This window comes from Nomascus leucogenys, chromosome 6 (genome assembly GCF_006542625.1).
Source record: "Nomascus leucogenys isolate Asia chromosome 6, Asia_NLE_v1, whole genome shotgun sequence".
Taxonomy (NCBI): Eukaryota; Metazoa; Chordata; class Mammalia; order Primates; family Hylobatidae; genus Nomascus; species Nomascus leucogenys.
This window is the reverse complement of record NC_044386.1, coordinates 57678595-57698916: the sequence shown is the minus strand read 5'-3', so window position 1 is coordinate 57698916 and position 20322 is coordinate 57678595. Positions and strand designations below refer to the sequence as shown.

At 45.9% G+C, this 20322-nt stretch overlaps 1 protein-coding gene across 1 annotated transcript; it reads right to left on the bottom strand.

Moving 5' to 3' along the window:
* Window positions 1-1746: 1746 nt before the first annotated feature.
* LOC115835471 (inositol hexakisphosphate and diphosphoinositol-pentakisphosphate kinase 1-like) lies at window positions 1747-16421 on the bottom strand. Its single transcript, XM_030814171.1, is given in 20 exon segments — window positions 1747-1878; window positions 2202-2425; window positions 2615-2756; window positions 4760-4942; window positions 5217-5338; window positions 5495-5626; window positions 5840-5922; window positions 6009-6118; window positions 6263-6338; window positions 6457-6543; window positions 7405-7506; window positions 9371-9492; window positions 9596-9757; window positions 10226-10327; window positions 10468-10622; window positions 10937-11022; window positions 11235-11325; window positions 11774-11969; window positions 12722-13256; window positions 15348-16421. Coding segments are annotated over 19 exon segments (2454 nt in total). The 5' UTR covers window positions 12869-13256; window positions 15348-16421.
* Between the last annotated feature and the right edge of the window lie 3901 nt (window positions 16422-20322).

The window sequence follows — 20322 nt, the reverse complement described above, 5'->3', positions numbered from 1 at the left end:
CCAAGCTCCTAATCCCAGACTACCCAGCCCTTTTACTTCTCCCTGTACCTTTTCCCACCACTTGGTTCCTAAGTCCTTCAGTCCCAAATCCCAGCACTCTGACCCACCTCAGAAGAGGCTGGACGGAATCCACAGCCAGCTGGGGCACTGCCTTCTTCCTCAACACCTTTCACTCCAGGGCTGAAGTGTAGCTCCACATGGAACCGTTCCTCTGATAAGGGATCCTATGGAGCATAACCACAAGAGGGGGAAGTTGGGAGAAGCTGGATATTGTGGTGGAAGTAGAGAGGAACTCAAGAGGATTCATCCTCCCGGGAATTCAGGGTCTTGTCCCACTCCGGGGCTGACCTGTTACAGCTTCCTTTCAACTATATATTGTCTCTTACAGGATCCTCATTCCCTCATCTCTACCATTTGTGATTTCGCCATTGCACATGACTTTTGAACTTCCAGCTTTACAACCCTTCCCATCACCTTCCACAATAACTCAGCTTGGCTATGGTGCATATAGCAGAACATTTAAAGACATCTTGTGGGCCGGGAGCAGTGGCTCACACCTGTAATCCTAGCACCTTGCGAGGCTGGGGCAGGCAGATCACTTGAGTCCAGGAGTTTGACACCACCCTGGGCAACATGTTGAGACCCTATCTCTACAAAAAATTAGCTGGGCATGGTGGCACATGTCTGTCATCCCAGCTACTCGGGAGGCTGATGTGAGAGGATCACTTGAGCCCAGGAGGCAGAGGTTACGAGGCTGCAGTGAGCTCAGATTGTAGCACCGCACTCCAGCCTGGGTGACAGAGTGAGACCTTGTCTCAAAAAAAAAAAAAAAAAAAAAGTATAATTGTGGAGCCGTATGCAGAAGGTATATGTATAACCATGTTTGAGGAAATAAGACTCATAACATTGTCCCAAATTCCATACTCTTCCTAACGCCAGAGCTGTGTTCTAGGTTATCTCTCTGGCTCAACAACATCCCAGAACATATTTTCCGTTCCAGTAGGAACCTCCTGGATGCTCTGTGTCATGCTGTGCCTAAGTGCCACACCTAGCTGGATTCTCCAAATTATAAGGATAAGCAAGTTTTTTTTTTTTTAATAGAAGTCAAAAGAAGGGGCCTTCCTTTCATCCCCCACCTGCTAGCTCCTCACCTGTGTGTTGTCCTCATAAAGCACAATGACAATCTGGGTCATGTAGTTAAGCTCTGAGATGGCACTAAGATAATCCAAAGCTCGCTGCCATTGTGCATCCTGGGTCTCCTACCAAATGCAAAAAGAGGTAAGCCATTGCTTAAGGAAATGGGAGCCAGAGAATGAGCAGGGAGCCAATGAGAATGGAGAAAGCTTTCATTTAAAAAGCATGAGGAGAAGAGTAAAAGAATGCTGGGGAAAAGCTGTTCACAGGCTAAAGAAGAAGGAAGATCCTTACATCAAGAAGTCCTCCATAACGGAAGACACTGAGCAGGGAGTGGACATGGCTCTCACTGGTGAAATAGAGACGCGTTCGAACGTGGCGACCTGGGGAGAGCACGCCTCGGGAGTACCTGAGATAACAGCTAAATCACTCACACAGTCAGTTAACCCTGTTCCTACCCTTCTGCAAACTCCCTCCTCCACCTCAAAGACTTCTCTCCTTTCCATCCCAAAATGTTGTCTATTCTTGGTTCCCCAGGCTGTCCCAGCTTTGATTCCCCCAAGGCTCCCTGACATGCCCCTCCCTCCATCCAACACCCCTCCCAGCCCTCCCTCACAGGGGATGTAGCTTGCTGACAGACTCATCCTCATGGGTTCTCTGCAGGTCAAGTAGTATCTTCCGCAACAGTGGAAGACAGAAGCCCACAGCAATTTCCAGTTTCTCCTCCCGACTGATCCCGTACTCCTAGGGGCCACAAGCCAGGAATAAATACCTCAATAAATCTTGTTTTCTCATGCCTCATATTCCCAGGACCAAGATCATGCCTGTCTTCACCTCACGTCTAGGGCTTCTTTCATATCCACTACATTCCCCCTCTTCCAGTGTCTCCTGAATTAGCCTCCTGTACTTACCAAGAGCCAGAGCGGACCCTGAGAAATGTAGCAACTCAACTTATTCCTTCTCTAAGTTGCTTTCCTCTAGTCCCAAATCACCCTTCCTTTCCACCTTTTCTCTCTTTCCTTCCCAACACCCTCATCCCCAGGCTAGGTCCCTTGTACAAGACACACCTGAGGAATGACCACATCAGCCAGTGCCTTAGAGAGACGGAGCAACTCTGCTGTGCCTTGAAGTCCCAGACTCCCATTGTGCTGCACATCATACTTGACACAGTCATAGATGTCAGGGATCTTACTGATATCATAGCGCCCACTCTTCTGTCGAAAGTCACGCTCCAGCTTGCTCCAACGCTGTAGCATTAGCTCTAGTGTCTCACTGTGGTAGAGTTGCAGGTCTGGAAGAAAGGCAGAAATCAGATAACAATCAAAGATTTTACCTCCAACAAAAGACTCTGACGACTCTGAAGTACAGCCAGAGGGAGGAGGAGGCCTGGTCTCTGACATTTAGGAGATGATACAAGAATGCCTGAGAAACCCATCCATACCTGAGACCTTGAAGGGAAGATACTAGTATTCATACCCACCTATAGACCTGGGGTCCTGCATTCGTTCCTGGATCTGGTGGGTGAGGTTTTCAATCAGGGCAAATACCTGATCACAGACCTTCACAGGATTCTGGATGATAGTCATGGAGTTGAACAGGGAAGTACTTCTGGTGGGAGCCAGCTATGAAGAATAGAGAGAAGAAAAGCAAGATAGGCTCAGCACTAATTGCCCAGATTCCTGTGAGTTTATTACACAGAGACTACCCACAATACAGATCTGTATGATGGTTCACTCCAGTGAGCATTCTTAGGTTACTGGGCATACTAGCAGTTCTAGGCCTTCAGGTAAGGGCACTGCTCTAGCATATAGTCATCTAAGAGGGATTGATTTTAAGAGTCCAGAGAAAATAAAACAGACCTAAGTTCTTTTCTTGAGGGCTCTAGAATACACATGGAAAATACTGGAGAATAAAGATTAAACCAAAACCCCTCAAAATCTCCACAGAATGTTTTCATGAGTAGAGATCACAGATAACATTATCTTCTTCTTCTAAACAAGATGCTAGCCTGAGCCTAGAGTAGAAATGCTGCCTCAGAACTGGGTTCCGACTCAGACTTGTAGGACAGTAACAGTCAATGAGAAATGGGGAGGGAGAATCAAGATTGTGGCTGAAAATGCACAATTCTATTTAGGTCCTCCCAGGTTTCATTCTTGCTCGCAAAAGAAGGCAAGGCAGAAAAGGAAAGCTGCCTTAGCTTTTTTGAGTTTGACAGTGAGCAACGGATTGGGAAATGAAGGAGCAAGTTCCTGTTCCTTATCAAGCCCTACTCAGAGAACACAGAAAATCCTATGGGCTCATAGCAATGTGCTTAGCTACTTAACTCATTTAAGAACCAATCAGAAATGTTACACAACAATGTAAATATATGTAATGCTACTGAACTGTAAACTTAAAAATGGCTAAAGTGGTACCATAATTTTAAAGTTTTAAACATTTTTTTAAAAGAACATACCAGAAATGAGGAGTGGGAAGAGTAGAAAACCACTGCCTGGTCAATTGTGGCCTAGATATGCAGGAAAAAGAATGACCATATTGGGTAATAGCATATAGTGGGATTAATACTATAAAGCAATGTAACGGCCTGGGCATTGGAGTTAGACTCCTTGGGTTTGTATTAGCTGGATGACATGAGGAAAATTGCTTAGATTCTTCTGAGCCTAGGTTTCCTCATCTGTAAAACGGGAGGAAAGTCCTTGTGGTCTGCAGTCCTTGTAGTGCTTTAAAGATGACCATCAATTCTTTGTCTTCCTTCCCTTCCCTTAATTCTGGCTGGCCCTGTAACTGTTTAACCAATAAAAAATAACAAAGTTATATTGTGCTAATTCTGGGCCTACACTTTAAGAAAGCTTCTAAGCTTCTGCTTTTGAATATCCCTAAAGCTACCATTTAATACATCCAGCTATCACGCTACAAAAACCATATGAAGAACCATGTGGAGAAAAGAGGCACTGAGATTACGGGGAGAGCAGGAAGAGGGAGAGAGTCAGCCATCCCACAATCCCAGCTGAACTTCCACATGGTTCCAGCTCCAGTCAGTATCTGACTGCAATTTCAGGAGAGACTCCAAGCAAGATCAGATGAGCCCAGAACTGTGACAGATAATAAAATGGTTGTTGTTTCAGGTTACTATGTTTTGCGGTAGTTTATTATGCAACAATGGATAACGGAAACGTTCTTTTGTTCAGGATCCTTGGGATCAGAGCTGTGCTTTGGAATTGAGAATCTGTGGGACTTTAGAAGTTAATACAGTACATATGCCATATGTGTATAATACCTCCATCAGGGCCCATGGCATAACCAAACACATTAATATTTCTGCCATAAAATGCATGACTATTTACACTAACTGGGAAAACTAAGGATTATAAAAGTCTTATGACAGTTCGTGTCAGGTTTAGCTGCCAAATGAATCTCAATGTCAAGAAAAAAATCTTTTTAATTTTCAAAATCATGCATCAGAGATTGTGGACCTGTACTTATCTCAAAGGGTTGCTGTAAGGATTAAATAATATATGTGTAAAACAACTAAAACAGTGCCTGGCATGCAGTAAATACTGTTATTATTGATCCCTACTATTTAGAATTCTAGGAATTGGGGATCCAGGCTATTTTAGAGCCTGACCTGATCGTAGTCCTCAGGGCCAAAGGGCGCATCCTGCTGTAGAATATGGTGCAGCCGAGCCTTCACCCGGTGCTGGCAGCTGCTCAAAGAATCCCCATCGCTGTCCAGTAGCCCATTCATGTTGGCACTCTTCACCATTTGTACCAAAATGGGTGTCAGCTCCCCTTCTAGAGCCAGAAGGCCCTAAAGAGAAAGCACAAGGCCTATTTGTTTCCCTTGCACGTTAGCATCCCTAGGCCTAGGTGGTCCCAGGGATTGAATGGAAGCTGGTTGAAGAGATGGGGCCTACCCTCACTAATTATTGTCAGCTCATTCTCGGTAGTACAGAACGGGTCCAATACATGCAGAAACTTCTCTGAGTTGGCCTACAAGCACCCTGAGATGCTCCAGCTGGTTCTCCAAACTCTCTGCTTCTCTACCTAACGGAAACTGGGACTATTAGAACTGTAGTATGCACCTTGGCGAAGGCAGCAGCAGTCATCTGAACACGACCCTCATCAGAGGCATAGATCTTGAGATCGTGGCGGAAAGTGCTATGGAGACGAAGCAGCCCACAACCAGGGAAGCCAGCATAGTCGCCTGGGGACAAAGTGGGGGACCAGGAATGGACTGCTATAAATACTTGTGGAAGAAAAAATGTTCATTTCCCCACTGTCTCTGTCCCTTCATTTTCCCCAACTTACTCTCTAATCATTTTATCCTGGCCCTGTTGTGTTCACTCCCCAAAACACTCACCCTGTCCTCCAGGGTACATGCAGCGAAAAGCTCGCCCCAGCTCCTCAGCCTGAACACGGCCAGCAGGAGTCAGTTCTCCACCCTATTTCAGTACCAGCAACAGAGACGGGGCCAGAGTTTCCCTCTGTGGATCTGAAGGAATAAGGGGCAGTGAATGGTCTAGATCTAAGAAAAATAGTGGGAACATCTAAATGTTAGCTCTTCTGAGGAGACCAGAGAGGTAATTGGGGGTAAAGGTCATCTATAGACTCAAGTAAAAGAGATCTGGTGGGGAAAGAAGATGGACAAAAAAAATAAAAAGAACACAAGATCTGAGAGGTAGTGGTAAGGGGGACTACATCTTACCTTGCCCCTCATTAGAAGCTTTTACTCCATGAGGGTAGTAAGTCAATTGTACCTTCCGGTTTATACCTGAGAAGTGACCATACCTGCAGGATAAAGTCACAATTTATTTTCTGTTCCAGCACCCCAGTTCTCACTGTTATTGGCTCCCTTTTGCTATCCCCTTTCTCACATCTCCAATACAGACTTCAGCTGCTCTAGTTTTCCAGTCTTCTCCTCGATCTCACCACCTGGTTCTTTCTCCAGTTCAGCCAACAACAGCCTTGTGATATCCAGCACCTCCTAGAGGAAATAATAAGGTATCCATGCAGAAGGCCAAGTCCTAGACAGTTACCTTTCCATCCTAGTCTTTTATCAAGACTCCCAGTGCCGTATCCTCTATCTCTCTCATAGCACTGCTCCTCCTGGCCAGATTCACTACCTTACCTGGAGCTGCTCAGGTCGCTTGAGTTTTAATTTCCCTGTCTTGTAGCCACCATGTTTTTCAAACAGAGCAAAAAACCTGAAGAAGTAATGAGAAGCTTCAGTGTGGGATGAGACAGTCAAAGCCTCCAGGACTTGCCCCCCATGCAGTCTTCCTCACGAAAACCTATTTGTGTAAATTAGGACACTCTTCCGACCTTGGGTGTTTCACTTCCATCTTCATCTTCTGCTTGGGAGTACGATCCCCATGACGAATAATTGCAATGACACAACGAAGTTCCATCCTAAGATCATAAATGTTATCAGAGCCTCTCCCACACCCCCATCCCACCTCCTGTCATCACATTACTTCACACGTCAAAAAACAGAGGGCCTGAGCAGGACTCAGGCCTGTGATCTCAGCACTTTGGGAGGCTGAGGTGGGAGGATCAGTTAGGCCCAGGAGAAACATAAGGTGAGCATGAGCTACATAGGGTGAGTCTGTCTCTATAAAAAAAGTTAAAAGAAAAAAAATTATCCAGGCATGGTGGCACACGCCTGTGGTCCCAGCTATTTGGGAGGCTGAGGTGGGAGGATCACTTGAGCCCAGGAGATAGAGGCTGCAGTGAACCATGAGTGCACCACCGCACTCCAGCCTGGGAGACAGAGCCAGATCCTGTCGCAAAAAAAAAAAAAAAAAAAAAAAAAAAAAAGAAAGAAAGAAAAAGAAAAGGGAACTGAGATTAGGAATGGAAGCGGGGCATGGTGGCTCATGCCTGTAATCCCAGCTCTTTGGAAGGCCGAGGCGGGTGGATCACTTGAGGTCAGGAGTTCAAGATCAGATGGTGAAACCCCATCTCTACTAAAAACACAAAAATTAGCCAGATGTGCTCACCTGAACCCAAGAGGTGGAGGTTGCTGTGGGCCAAGATCATGCCACTGCACTCCAGCCTGGGCAACAGAGCTAGACTCTGTCTCAAAAACAAAAAAACAAAACAAAACAAAACAAAACGGGGGGAAAATATAACTGGAGTTAAGAAGACTGTATATAAGAGGCCCAGGCTCCGTTAGTCAGATAGTGTGGGGTCAGGAAGTAACCATTAGTCTGGCTTAAGGGATCCCACAGGTCTTAAGTAGGTTACTCCAGATTTTTTACTTTCGCTTACATAGTGCCAGATGTGGTGGGAACAATGGGAATGTCCTCAGCCTCCGTGGGGATGGACCATGGAATCTGGAACTGTGGGGCAAGCTCCCGCATTATGGTGTTCCTAGAAAGAGAAACAAAGAAGCCATGTAAAAATGAATAAACCAGAACTACTCATATGAATGAAGCTCACAAAAACAAGCAGGCTGCAGGCAGAAGAATACATTAATATAAAGTCTAAAAACATACAAATACCCATATATATGTAGTAAAAATATAAATAAATACACGGGAATGACGAACACCAAATTATGGATTGCGGTTGCCTCTGGGGATGGGGAGGGGATGTTACTAGGGAGGAGTACATAGTGGCTTCAATTATATATATATATATATATATATATATATATACACACAGACAGACACACACACATACATATATATGCGTGTACATACACACACGTATGTGTACACACATGTGTACACACAGTTTGTGTATATAGATACACACATGTATGCGTATATATACACAAGTGTATATAGATACACATATGTGTATATATACATATATATGTACATATATACACAAATATACACATATGTGTACATATGTGTGTGTGTGTATATATATATATATATATATTTTTTTTTTTTTTTGAGATAGAGTTTCGCTCTTGTTGCCCAGGCTGGAATACAATGGCATGATCTCAGCTCACTGCAACCTCCACCCCCTGGGATCAAGTGATTCTACTGCCTCAGCATCCCGAGCAGCTGAGATTATAGGGGCTCAGCAGCACGGCTGACTAATTTTTTGGGTTTTTTTTGGGGTTTTTTTTGAGATGGAGTCTCACTCTTGTCACCCAGGCTGGAGTGCAGTGGCATGATCTCGGCTCACTGCAATCTCTGCCTCCCGGGCTCAAGTGATTCTCCTGTCTCAGCCTCCCAAGTAGCTGGGATTACAGGCGCCCACCAATATACCTGGCTCATTTTTTTTGGTATTTTTAGTAGAGATGGGGTTTCACCATGTTGGCCAGGCTGGTCTCGAAGTCCTGACCTCAGGTGATCCACGCACCCCGGCCTCCCAAAGTGCTGGGATTACAGGCGGAAGCCACTGAGCCTGGCCAATTTTTTGTTATTTGTAGTAGAAACGAGGTTTCACCATGTTGGTCAGGCTGGTCTCAAACTCCTGACCTCAGGTGATCCACCCACCTCGGCCTCCCAAAGTGCCAGGATTACAGGCATCAGCCACCGCACCCGGCCTATATGCCTAATATTTTATTTCTTAAGCTAGGTGGTGAATACATAGATGCTCACTATAGTCATCATTCCTCATATATTTCTGAATGGTTTATACATTACGTGACAAATTTCTTGGAAAGTCAAGTTGCAGAGCAGTATTATAGTATGACCATATTTAGTAAAATAAATACAGTTTGGATATGGCAGAAAAAGATAAATTGTTATGTCTAAAACTGTTAACAACAATGGTCTTGGGGGGGGGCAGTGTTAGAAAGGCAAGGAGCCTGAGGAGCCCTTTCTTTCTTATTTTTATTTTTTTAATTTAATTAACTAATTAATTAATTTTGTATTCATTTATTGGGATGGAGTTTCGCTCTTGTCACCCAAGCTGGAGTGCAATGGCACGATCTCAGCTCACTGCAACTTTCACCTCCTGTGTTCAAGCGATTCTCCTGCCACAGCCTCCCTAGTAGCTGGGATTACAGGCATGCGCCACCATGCCTGGCTAATGTTGTATCTTTAGTAGAAACAGGGTTTCACCATGTTGGCCAGGCTGGTCTCTAACTCCTGACCTCAGGTGACCCACCCAGCTCAGCCTCTCAAAGTGCTGAGTTTACAGGCATGAGCCATTGTGCCTGGCCTGCTTTTTTACTTTTATACCATATTTATGATATTTAAAATAAAGCAAAAACTTTCAAATATTCTTCTGTAAGCCCATTCTCCCCGGCACAGACCACTATGTCTCTTACCCCAGAATCTTGGCACAGTCATCGTAGTATTTCATGGAGTTCTTGACAAAACTAAAGCCATTGACATCACACACAAAGGAATGACCATTGGCACGAAGAAGGTCAAATCCACAAACTGTTTGCTGCAAGGAAAAGAAGAGAGATGAGAACAAGACAGTTACTTTTCCCGGACCCCTGTTCCTTCCTTTCTCCCTCATTTCACAACCTCCCTAGGCCTTCCTCTACCTTGAATGCTACGCAGACTTTCCTGGCCACCAGCTTTTCCATGGCAGTCAGCATGACTGGATATCGAATCTCTTTCCCCTCACTGTCTCGTTCAACCTTCCCATCCAAAGCTGGAGATTTTCTAGCTTCAGCATGGGCATAATCTGGCCCCACTGTATACACCTGCAGGTACATAGCATCACTGAGTATGCCCACAGCTCACCCTGTATATGAGAAGACAATATGAGCACTAGGTCTGTAGACTAGTTTCAGAGTAAAACAACAACAAAAACAAAACAAACAAATCCTAAGCATTAAGGAGACTGACCAACATTTTTCCTACTGAGCCCTACTGAAGTATCATTATGAATTTCTCCTCGGGACTCCACTACTGTCAGGTAGTCCTTATTAAAAAATAATTTACCAACATTATACCATTTTTCTAAGTCAGCCTTGCCCTTGCTCTGATAGTGAAAATGTGAATGTCTGTATCCTCCACTCATTATCTTCACCTGAATTTGAAAGCCAATCACATTCACATCATGTTATTTTCTAGGACCTCCTCCCCATATACTTCCTCCACCTGCTTCCCAAGTACCCCATCCCCACCCACACATTTGTAACCTCTTAAATCCCTATATCCACCATAACCTTGACATCTGTGCCATCTGTTGGCATAAACTCCTCATAGATGTACGACCCCGTCTTTCGGACGCTGCTCTCAGGAGAGTAAACACTGCTTCGGCTGCCAATCTTCAAGAGAAAAAAAGAAGAAAAAACAATGTTGCCTCAGCTCTCTATTCTGTCCCCAAATTCTCCATCTTCCTTCCCCACAACCTCATCCTTGCCCTTTTACCTCTCTGACTCCCCAGATGCTCAAATACCACCCCTACCTTACGAAAGAGACGCTGGCTTCCTCCTCCAGCTGAGCTGGGGTAGTAGATGTAAACATTGTGGTCTTCTGCACTCACTGGCTTCTCCACAAAGGGCTTGGGAAAGACAGCTCCATTGACCTCTACTTGGTCTTCGCCTTCTATCAGGTTGCATTCTGAAAGGTGGTTGTGTGGTCATTCCTATGGCCTAACGTTGTGGAATATTACTAATTCTCATTTCCCCAGGTTTTCATCTCTATAACCCTCAAATTTTTATGACTATATCTTTGTAATAGATGAGGTAAAATCTCCATATAACAGGTCCAAGCCTCTGTCTGAAGACTCATGGTTCTAGCCCCACCCATAATCCAATAACCAAAACCCCACATAGGTAGGTGGTATATAGAAGATGTCTAGAAGATGGAAACGTGGCTAAGTCATAGAAAGCAAGGAAAGGCAGGACTAACCCTCCCTCAGGCCAGGTACTCACCCTCAGGCCGGGCAGGATCACGGTTGAGTACAGCATATCGAGGCAGATCAATACCCTCTTCCTGCAGGATCCGGTACACCTCCCTCCTGTCACCCCCAAATAAAATAGCTGGGAGAGGTGGGAGTAACTAAGGGGAGAGGCTGGGGATTTCATTTGCACAGGATTAAAAGACACCAGGGCACAAAATTATGGTACAAAAATTAGGCGTGTTGGTTTGACTCTGCTCCTCTCAGAGTGGGTTCCCTGAACATGCATGATCCCAAAGCCACCCATCTCGCTGGTCAACAGGAAGTTATACCTATCTTGGATGTAATACTGCATGGCCAGATCATTGATAAGAAAGGGGTTTCGAAGCTTGGAGTAAGCAACAGCTTTGTCCAGAGGAAAGCCTGGAATGGAGACAGGAAATGAAGAGACCAAAGGAAGGGAGAGAAAGAGAACGAGAAGAGCAAGAGAGACACAAAGACATATTCAAGCTATTAGCTGCCACTGAGCTCCTCTACCCATTCAACCCATCACTTATTCTTCTGCCCAGCTCCCAAGTCTAGGATATTTATCAAGAAAAAGTAAAAGAGAAATTATTTTTACAGTCCTTCCAGAGACCCAATTCTGTCAGAGATCCTAAGAGACTTAGAGTTGTCCTGAGGTTAGACTATAGGCTTTAAACCCCCAGCAACTCCTCCAATATGTAGGGAAAGCAAACTCCTTGGCACCGTTCTCTAGTGTGTCACAAGTAGCTGATGGCTCTTTACTAAGGAAATAAGACAATAAGAACCTCATTTCCCAAACCAGTATTCCCACCACCATTCCTTCCCATTTTCCTTCACAGACCCCAACCTTTGGAGTGGAAAGAGATGAGGCAGTGGCAGGATGGCCAGTTTTCCACGGGTTCATTAAGGATTACATCTTCTCCCAGAATGATAACAGTCAGGTAGTCAAATCTGCAGAGTCGCTCTAGGATTTGAGTCATGGGCTTGGACTTGGATTTCTTGGTCATGGCACAGATGCCAACAATGATCTGAGGTTCAGGAGGCTACAGAGAGAAAGTGCTGTCAGAAACTCAAGAACTTCCCACCAATATCACCCCCTTCTGGGAACACTGTCTTATCTTCTTAGGGCACAGAGTTTCTTGCCAGGACTCTGGACCTATGGGACAAAGGGTACCTCCTAACTTTGATTGAGGTTGGGGCACAGCTAGGGATTCCAACTGCCTACAGAATAGGGGCCTTTCTACAGTAGGAAATATGTGCTCAAGCAGGAGAGCTAGAGAACCAACAACCATGAGACAACAGGAAGATCCTAAGGGCAGGGGTTTCTTTTTTCTTGGAGATGGAGTCTCACTCTGTCGCCCAGGCTGGAGTGCAGTGGCACGATTTCTGCTCACTGCAACCTCCAACTCCTGGGCTCAAGCGATTCTCCTGCCTAGGCCTCCCGAGTAGCTGGGATTACGGTGCCCACCACCACACCCAGCTAATTTTTGTACTTTTAGTAGAGACAGGGCTTCACCATGTTGGACAGGCTGGTTTCGAACTCTTGACCTCAAATGATCCGGCCGCCTTGGCCTCCCAAAGTGCTGGGATTACCCACGCCCGGCCAGGGCAGGGGTTTCTAAGAGAGGCAACCTAACCAATCTCTACCGCCCCTCCCCTAAACCAGGATAGGGCCTGTTTATGACAGGGAGTCTATGCATTTGGAAAGAACAAAGAGGTATCTCTAACCAATAGAATCTTAACTCTCTAGGACAGAGGCTCCAACCCCAAGTTACATCATTTTCCCCATTCTTACCACTTCATCCTCCTCATCCTCAAGGAGCTCGCTGTCACTCTCTTCTGGCCTCATGCCTGTTCCACGGCTGCCCAGCCCCTCATCTCCAGCTCCAAGGAAGAAGTGGGCCGTGGTACTCTCACCCTCACTGGCCATCAATGACCACATCCCTGCCGGAACACCCACTCATCCCGCTCTGCAGAGGGGGGTACCCCATCAGCTCAGAACCCAAGCCCCCTGGCAGTGGGTGGGGATGGGGATGGAGATGAAAAGCATAAGAGGGAACTATAAGGGGAAACAAAACAAAGCTATAGGAAGAAAGATCAACAAGAAAGGAGGCATATGGGCTATGACTTGAGATGCTAAAAGAGCCATAAAAGAAAAGCAAGGCATCCCTTTTCCTCCCTGCTCACCCCACTCCAACCAATAAATTAGTAAGAGGATCAGATAATCAGCCCTTACAATGCCGGCATGTCCCTGATTTGGCCAGCAAGAAACATTAACTTCAGGCAGCAAGTGGGAAAGGCAGGTCCTCAAGGAAGGCTACTGTTGAGTCCTACCAGAAGAGAAGGTTAGAGTGACATTTCAAACTTTGGACTCACTTCACAATGTTCCTAGCCCTTTTCCACCTCCTCACAGTAGTGTTGAATTCAGTAATTTAATTCAAAGGCAGAGGAATGAGAGAGCTCAGCTGACTTTCCCCTTAAACCTCATCTTCATTCTTCCCAAAGATTAACTCAAAAAATATTTATTGAGGGCACCCTACATTCTAAGCATTATATCAGAACATTAAGGCCAGGCACACTGGCTTACACCTATAATCTCAGCGCTTTGGGAGGCTGAGGAGGGTGGATCACTTGAGTCCAGGAGTTCGAGACCAGCCAGGGCAACATGTCGAAACCCAGTTTCTACAAAAACATACAAAAATTAGGCAGGCATGGTGGTGCATGCCTGTAGTCCAGCTACTTGGGAGGCTGAGGCAAGAGGATCATTTGAGCCCAGGATGCGGACGTTGCAGTGAGCCGAGATCACGCCATTGCACTCCAGCATGGGTGACAGAGTGAGACCCTCTCTCGAACCAAAAATTAAAAAAATAATAAAACCCACATGCTCTCTCCTTCATCTACTCCACCTTAAAAGACAGTTGCCCAGCCAGATACCATGGTTCATCCCTATAATTCCAGCATTTTGGGAGGCTGAGGCAAGAAGATCGCTTGGGCTTAGGGGTTTGAGACCACCCAGGGCAACATAGCAAGACCTTATCTCTACAAAAAAATTTTAAGGCTGGGTGCAGTGGTTCATGCCTGTAATCCCAGCACTTTCGGGGGCTGAACCAGAATGTCTGCTTGAGCTTCAGAGTTCGAGACCAGCCTGGGCAATATAGGGAGACCTGGCCTTTAGAAAAGCTTTTTCTTAAATTAGCCTTGCATGGTGGCACGTGCCTGTGGTCCCAGCTACTTGGGAGGCTAAGCTGGGAGAATTGTTTAAGCCCAAGAGGTCGGGACTGCAGTGAGCCGTGATTGTACCACTGCACTCCAGCCTGGGCGACACAAAAATACCCTGTTTCAGCCGGGCACGGTGGTTCACGCCTGTAATCCCAGCACTTTGGGAGGCCGAGGCAGGTGGATCACGAGGTCAGGAGATCGAGACTATCCTGGCTAACACGGTAAAACCCCCGTCTCTACTAAAAATACAAAAAAAAATTAGCTGGGCATGGTGGCGGGCTCATGCAGTCCCAGCTACTCGGGAGGCTGAGGCAGGAGAATGGCGTGAACCCGGGAGGCGGAGCTTGCAGTGAGCGGAGATTGTGCCACTACACTCCAGCCTGGGAGAAGGAGCGAGACTCCATCTCAAAAAAAAAAAAAAAAAAAATACTCTGTTTCAAAAGAAAAAAAAAATTTTTTTTTTCTTGAGACGGAGTCTCGTTCTGTCGCCCAGGCCGGAGTGCAGTGGCATGACCTCAGCTCACTGCAACCTCCCCCTCCCGGGTTCAAGCAATTCTGCCTCAGCCTCCCAAGTAGCTGGGACCACAGGCACACCCCACGATGCCCGGCCAATTTTTTGTATTTTTTTTTTAGTAGAGACGAGGGTTCACCATGCTGACCAGGCTGGTCTCCAACTCCTGACCTCATGATCCGCCTGCCTCGGCGTCCCAAAGTGCTGGGATTACAGGCGTGAACCACCATACCTGGCCAAAAAGTTTTTAAAAATTAGCCAGGCATAGTGAGTGGTACACGCCTGTGGTCCCAGCTACTCAATAGACTGAGGTAGAAGGATTGTTTAAGCCCAAGAGGTCAAGGCTGCAGTGAGCTGTGATCGTGCCACTGCACTCCAGCCTGGGTGAGAGCAAGACCCTGCCTCAAATAATGATAACAATAACAATAATAATAGAAGACAAATGCCCAAGTTCAGAAAATCTGTTCAGGGAAAGAGGTCTAGTGTGGGTGGGACGTTGAGAATACAGGCATCCATACAGCAGTCTCCAACCCATTCTCAAACTGAAATCTCAATGTTCTCTCTAGTGTCCCCTGGTACTATAGAACCAGTGCTAGTCTAGGCCAAGGTCCCTCACACCAGGAGCCACAGTGAAAAAAAAAAAAAAATCCCGGCTGTAACTGTACCAGTAAGAATATCTTAAGACTTTAACTTGAACCAGCAGTTCCACTTCGGTGTACACACAAGTAATGTAGTTGTTCTCAACCAGCTGTGATTTTGCTGCACAGGGGACGTTTGGCAGGAGACATTTTTGGTTGTCACAATTGGAAAGGTACTATTGGCATCTAGTGAGTAGAGGCCAGGGATACTGCTAACCATTCTAAAATGCATAAGATATCTCCTCACAACCAAGAATTATCCAGCCTTAAATCTCAGCAGTGCTGAGGTGGAGAAACCCTGCTGCAGAGAAATTCTCCTACATAAGAAGACTTTTGTGAGGAACTTCTTAATCTTCTTCATCTCTCTGTTGGTAATGAGAAAAACTGAAAACAGTTCAGAGGTTACACGTAGAATCAATAAATATAATGTCATATATAGAAATGATAGACTAATAGCAATGTAAAAATAAAAGCTATATGTAATAAATGGACAGTTTCCAAATACAAACCGCAGAAATATACCTGCAGTACAATGCTATTGTATAAATACAAATGTTACATATGGTTTACGACTGCATATATAATTAGTAGAAGTATAAAAACAGGGACTGGAAAGAAAGACATCAAATTCATGATAGTGGTTACCTTTGAGAAGAAGGGAGAATGGAACTGAGGATTCAAATGGTACTCCACAACCTTATCTACAGTGTTTATTTCAATTGTAAAAAAGATCTGAAGCAAATACACAAAAGGTTAACATTTGTTCCTATGAACTGTAAGGATATGAAAATCTGTTATTATTTTCCAAAAATAAAAATTGAGTCACACATCAGCAATTTTCCGTGGTCTCCAAAAGTTCTCAGAAAGACTGACCAATGACTCTAGTGAAAGCCACAAACTCCTTAAGTAAATGAACTTGTCTTACAGAAATAATATCTTATATACATAGTCTCATAGATTTTGAAAATAGTCTTGAATAATTATTTTCTCTATCTTTATTTTAAACTCTTTCATTAAAACTGGGGTTTGCAATTTTGACTAGAAAGTTCTAGCTGACCACCAGGCACGGTGGCTCACACCTGTAATCTCAGCACTTTGGGAGGCCAAGGCAGGCAGATCACTTGAGGTCAGGAGTTCAAGAACAGCCCGGCCAACATGGCGAAACCCCGCCTCTACTAAAAATACAAAAAATTAGCCGGGTGGGTTGGCACACGCCTGTAATCCCAGCTACTCAGGAGGCTGAGGCTGGAGAATCGCTTGAACCCAGGAGGTGGAGGTTGCAGTGAGCTGAGATCACGCCGCTGCACTCCAGCCTGGGCGACAAGAGTGAAAATCCTGTCTCAAAAAAAAAATAAAAAGAAAGTTCTAGTGGACTTTTATATATACCTCGACCTCTTGACCTTTCCAGTTTTCATCATCTGCTGTCTTTACTTCTCAACTGCCACGGGGGTGCGACATTCTCCTTAGACTTAATATTTCTAGTTGTGCACTGCAGGTCTCATACACACACTCTTCCCCTGATAAAAACGCTATTTTTTAAAATTCCTTTTCAGTGACCTGACCCAATTTCCCTGACTTGGGACATTCCCAAGGTCCCTGTATAGTCTGAGCAAGTAGAATTTTGTTGCATTCCTTATCCTCGCTCTGAAGTAGGGACTTTCTCTCAAGTCTAAGATTCCTAACCCTTTGCCCTTCTTCCATTGAGTCCTTCCTCGTTTTCTACTGAATGTACACTCATGTTCTTGAAATTCTACTGCAACTGCATAACGGGGCATGGTAAGTAATAGAATAGGGAAGAGACTGTTTACAAATATGCGGCTGAAGAGAGACGAAAGGTCTAAATTCCCAGTTAACAAAGCAAAAATAGAAGCCTGACAGAAATAGCTATGAAATAAGCCAGGATTTATTTAGATGCACCTCTGGAAGAAGCTGAGCTTTAATGTGGTGTTCCCAGAGCCGCTTCCCTGTTTTCCATGCTCTTCTCCCCATCCGCCTCTCCCCCAAACTTTGTTGTGAAAGAAAAGAAAACTTCACACTCCACACTGGGCTAAAGGGCAGTCTTACTCTGACAGGAATCAATGTGAATGGAAGGAAAGAAGCAAGGAGATAGACGAGTAAGGTAACGAGGGAGGGGCAGGGAGTCAATCTTCTCAGGAACATCTATGTTAAATCAGATCTGGAGAAGGGGTAGAAGGGAGGGTAAATGGTGTAACTTCTTTTTCCCTTAGAATTTAGGGCTCCCTGCATAGTCATCTAATTTCCTAAATCACTATGCACTTGATGGTGGACTCCATCGGTAGTGAAGAGGAAATACCAATACAATTTCCAGGCAGGAATCTTTCCAACACAGAAGAACTCCTCAGGCCCCCAACACTATTTTCTGCCCACCTTGAACAGTGGACGCCTCACTTCCTTCTTAATGCAATTTTTAATTCTTCAGACACACTCCTCATTTCGACTCTGATCAACTGTGCTCCTCTCCCTCTTCTCAGTATCAGCTGCTTCGTTCCGCCTTCTTTCCCCAACTTGCTACGATTCTTGCCCCAATACTGACTGCAGCCTCCCCATCCCGCCCCGAATCATTGGTCAACTAATTCCATTAATCCAACTAATCCTCGCACTCACTGATTCCCCAGTATTAAACTCCTTCACCCCCTCGTACGAGTCACCATACTTGGTAACATCTTTATATTGACCCCTCAGTGACCCCCCACAATGACGGCCTGCCATCCATTCTTTCCTCACACCACCCCTCTCTCCAGGCTGTCTTCTCTCCGCCGCAACCCATTCCTCAAGCTATCCCCCTCCCCCTGGACTCCAGCCCCACCCCTCCTAGCGCAGATCCCTTCCACCTTGATCCTCTCCCTTGTACGGCTCCGCTCCTCCATCCTCCCACAGGACCCCCTCTTCCTCACGCAGACCCCCACATACCTATCTATCTCCTCTCCCGCCGACCCCCTTCTCGGTACTCTCCTCGCACAGCTCCGAGTCACGAATACCGCCCTCGCATCCCGACTCCACTAGCCTTTGCCCGCCCCCGCCTTCGCCGCCTCACTCTCCCTACTCTGACACTAAGGCCCCTCCGCTGGGCCTCTTCCCAAAGTGGAGCCCACCCGGAACGAACCCCAGCCCTGGGAACCCACCAAGCCCACTCTACCGCGCCCACCCCCTCCGATACCGCCCCCAGCCCCAGCCACTCCCCCACCGCCCCCAGCCTTCACTCACCCGCCTCCCTCCGCTCGCGCAGCCGAACCTGCCGGCAGCGACACCTGACAGCGGCCCAATCAAAGCGCGACTTCTTTGCGGTGCCACCAATCAGCGAAGGGCGCGCACCGGTAACAGAGTCAGGCTGCGTTGGCCGGCGCTTCTGCGCGGAGGAGCCTGACCCCTAGTGGCTCTGGGAGGGAATGCAACTTGATGCTCCCTTCCTTTGATTTCTTACTGTGTCGCCAAAGTCCAGATGCGTGGTCTAGACAGAGACGTTTCCATGGGACGACAGGGTGGGTGGGAAGCCTGATGCTGAGAAAGAGGAAGAGGCAGAGTTTGTACCATTGCTGTTCCTTCAGAGCAAAACCAGGTCTTCGTTTGTCTTATGAGACAAAACAGGGTCTCATACATATACAGATCCAATAAATAAAAGTTGAAAATATTAACAGATGTAAAGAGGGGTGATAGGGAGACTAAAGACAAAAAAGAGACAAGGAGAGAAGCAGGTAAGAAAGTTGTGGGAAGGAACAGAGAGACATTTACAGAGGAGGCAAGAAAATGGATGGAACTGGAACTCTAGACAAATTGATTCCTATGTTCACAGCCTGCTTCTATGCTCCAGACAAAGCTGGATTTGAATCCTGGCCTTACCTGTAATAGCTGTGAAGCCTTGAGCGACTCACTTAACTTCTCTGAGCCTTTATTTTTCTCATCCATAAAAATGGGATTTAAAACCTAGGGCAGGGCTCGGTGGCTCACGCCTGTAATCCCAGCACTTTCGGAGGCCAAGTCAGGTGGATCACTAGGTCAGGAGGTCGAGACCATCCTGGCCAACATGGTGAAACCCCGTCTCTACTGAATATACAGAAATTAGCCCGGGGGGTGGTGCACACCTGTAATCCCAGATACTCGGGAGGCTGTGGCAGGAGAATTGTTTGAACCTGGGAGGTGGAGATTGCAGTGAGCCGAAATGGCGCCAGTGCACCCCAGCCGGACAAGAAAGCCAGACTCTGTCTCAAAAAAAAAAAAAAAAAAAAAAAAAAAAAAAAAACCTAATTAAGGCCGACTGTAGTGGCTCACGCCTACAATCCCAGTACGTTGGGAGGCTGAGGCGGGCAGATTGCTGGAGTGCAAGGAGTTCAAGACCAGCCTGGTCAACATGATGAAACCCTGTCTCTACAAGAAATACAAAAGCTACCCAGGTGTGGTGGCATATGCCTGTGCTCGCAGCTACTTATGAGGCTGAGGTGGGAGGATCATTTGAACCTGGGAGATGGAGTTTGCAGTGAGCCAAGATCACCTCACTACATTCCAACCTTGGTGACAGAGCAAGACCCTGTCTCAAAAAAAACAACAACAAAACACGTCACTTAAAGGGTACTGATAAGATGAAAGCATTTTGTATGGTATATGTTATGCTCTTATCATCCTCACATCTTCACTCGGGTTTCCCTGGTCAAGACAGTTGTTCCCTCTTTCTTCTCTGCAATATTAGGGGTCTTGCCACTTTTCCAGGTGTGCCTCATTGTACTGACCCTACAAGGACTCCTGAATGGACATAGAAATGATTCTAAGGGCTTGAATAGATTATTCTAAGAGGAATAGATGCCTCCCTAGTTCATGCTCAGGCTCATACCCCCTCCACTACTCTAGGCTTTCAAACTAGCTATTACAGCATCTTCCATCCCTTACTATCCCCATGAAAATGTAGACTCTGTCCCTAGTAATCATTGGAACAATCCAATTCAACTCAGTGAAATAATACATATAAAAGTTCCTTGTAATTGTAAAGTGCTTTAAAAATATTAAATACTATTGACA